The sequence below is a fragment of the Etheostoma spectabile genome, chromosome 17 (assembly GCF_008692095.1).
Source record: "Etheostoma spectabile isolate EspeVRDwgs_2016 chromosome 17, UIUC_Espe_1.0, whole genome shotgun sequence".
In the NCBI taxonomy this organism is placed as follows: Eukaryota; Metazoa; Chordata; class Actinopteri; order Perciformes; family Percidae; genus Etheostoma; species Etheostoma spectabile.
This window is the reverse complement of record NC_045749.1, coordinates 3,953,152-3,955,798: the sequence shown is the minus strand read 5'-3', so window position 1 is coordinate 3,955,798 and position 2,647 is coordinate 3,953,152. Positions and strand designations below refer to the sequence as shown.

At 41.2% G+C, this 2,647-nt stretch overlaps 1 protein-coding gene across 1 annotated transcript in view; it reads right to left on the bottom strand.

Moving 5' to 3' along the window:
- LOC116705469 (contactin-associated protein-like 4) overlaps positions 1–2,647 on the bottom strand; it is a 66,091-nt gene that overhangs the window by 15,321 nt on the left and 48,123 nt on the right. The window contains exons 14-16 of the mRNA XM_032541672.1: positions 2,461–2,623; positions 2,047–2,174; positions 1,608–1,778 (exon numbers count right to left, since the gene is read on the bottom strand). Coding sequence (XP_032397563.1) covers positions 1,608–1,778; positions 2,047–2,174; positions 2,461–2,623 — 462 coding nt within the window. The remainder of the gene's footprint in view (positions 1–1,607; positions 1,779–2,046; positions 2,175–2,460; positions 2,624–2,647) is intronic.

Here is a 2,647-nt window from a genome sequence, read left to right as displayed (position 1 = left end):
GATAGATAGATAGATAGATAGATATTGAAAAAAATGGGAAATTATAGTAAAGTTACAGCAGCAAAATATCAGTTACACAGTCCAGAATATAAATATAAATGAAATACTAGGATACAATACACACACATACAATATACATGAAATAATAGGATAAAGTAAAGTAAAACCTAGAGTATTTCTTTTTCAAACAGAAAAAGAACGAAAGAAAAAAAAGGAGCTGTACCTTCTAGCAAAGTATTTACATGTCAGAAATTGTTACCTACAAAGCACATTGCCTTGTTTCGAACACACAGAATCTATGTGTGTTTACTCATTGATTTCGAGACTATAAAGGCCGTTTTATCTCCTCCTTCTGAAGACTATCTTGTTGCTTGTTTTCCTGTTGTTACACTTTTACCAAAGACCAGGTTTTCTCTGAAGCCCTTATTCCCTCTAACAGTTACACCATCTGCGGCGGGTAGGAGATGAAGTGATTTTTGTGATGATAGTTGACACACTGACACATGATCTTTTCTGGAACTGAAATAATAAATATATTGTGACGAAATGTATTACAAAAATGTGTAGTTAAAGTGATTGTGAAACCACAACGCCATGTTCCCACTGTACGACTGCACCTACTGTGGTACGGCTCAGCTTGACGCAACTCACTCTTTTGTTGGTACCAAAACTTTTCTCAGGGTTTCTGCAAGCTTCACCAAGTCAAATTTAAGAATTTAAGTATGACAAAGGTCTCATTTGTAGTTGCAAAAACAGTGAATCATATTTGGACCAGGGACAGAAAGAACTACAACAGCAGGGGGGACGTCTGCACTTGGCCAATTGTACAGCGTAGTGTAGGGTGCAGTTTTGTGGGCCAACATCTTTTGAAATCTGTGTTGAGCTGATAATTAAATTGCAGGTGCTATTAATGGTAACTTGGCCATTGGTTTTTGCAGAATGTCCCGTGCAGTACTAGTGACGATTCTCTCAGAAAATTTCAGGTATGTGCACAGAATAGGTTCAATCTTTACTCTCACTGCAGAGGCTGTCCCCTCAGTCCAGAAGCTGAAGCTTCATATTAGAACATGGCCCCATTGGCCAGCTGCAGCCCTAAAACCTGATTTCTTGCATAACCTAGTTTCCTGTGTGGATATATTACACAGTATTGTGCAGTGATCATAAAGAGTTACCTGTCGACAATGGTAGATTAGTTTTCTTTGGCAAATCCATCAAATGAAACACTTTACAAAGAGCTGTTGTCATCGACAGCACACACTTTGTGTACTACCATCAAGTGTTATAGGACAATGATTCACTACAGTGATAAACAGAACTATAAACTCTGGTGGTTATAAAGAAAAAGTATTGCAGCGGACTCGAAGAATGCCACAGCAGTGATTTCCCAGAGGAGGAAAAACATGTCGGTGTTCCTGGAAAAAGTTTTTTTTTTGGAAGGGATGAGAAGTTCTGAGGGAGATATCGAGGCAGGATCATTACCACCAGCTGAGTTCAGTCCAGGTGAAAACTTAAACTCTGAGGATGATCCTTCCTGCTCAGGTTGTACTCACATCTGAGTAAAGTCTGAAAGTCTGGATTAAACATCTTACTCGAAAGGTTTTACTTACAGCTGAGTTCAATCCGAATGAAGTCTTTGATGCCCAAGTTTTCCAGGAAGACGCCGGAGGATGAAGTGGTTTTAAACAGGAAGGAGATGTCTGCGCTCAGCTCTCCGTGGAATGTGGGAAAGTGGAGGTACGATGTCTCTTTGTCAAAAAATGCAGCGTTCCAGACATTTTCTGCAAATAAATGAAAAGCTATTATCATCATTATTTTTATGCTCTTCAAATTACAATTGTAAAGCACATGCGTGAGTTGGCAATTCAGCTTATTATTACAATTCCATGCCGTTAAAATGTCACTAACTCTTGGCCAGTATTGAACTAAGACATGACATACACACACACACACACACACACACACACTCACACACACACACACAAACACAGGTGTCATTTAAAAAAAAACATGTACACGGTAACACTGAGGCCTCTGGACTTGACTTACTGTCTCCATGACAACGGAGAGGCCCCACTCTGTAGGCACTTTCTGAGCCTGGCCTCTGGACATCACCCAGCACCAGAGATCTGACAGGGAGGGTCTCCTTATGGGTCAGCAGGCCCGAGTCATTAGCCCTTGAAAGTAGGGAAAAGGACAAAGTGGAAGTAGAAGAAGTGGAAGAGGAAGAAGTTGAATTCAAAGAGACACCAAAGACTTTTGGGGAAAAAGTTTACAGTAACTTGTACCACGAGCAAAAGAAGGCAGATAAGAAAGCGAAGAGAGAGCATAAGAAATACTTTATCATTTTCATCTGCCTACCAGTCTATTGGTGTGGTAGCTAACGGAATCCTTTAACATTCAATCAGTCAAACTTTTTAAAGCTGCATAATTCTAATTTTGGTGTAGTAAGTAATGCCGTACCATTCAGTGCGGTCAGCATCACAGTTGCAGTAGTGTTTGGGGTCCACACAGTTCTCCTGCAGGCCGCAGGAACACTGTTGGCTGCCTGGAGGAGCCCCGCCCCAATAAGTCTGCACCTGTCCTGCACCTGGACCCCCCACCCACCAGCTGAGCAGAGGGCCGTCTGCAACACACAAATACACTCATT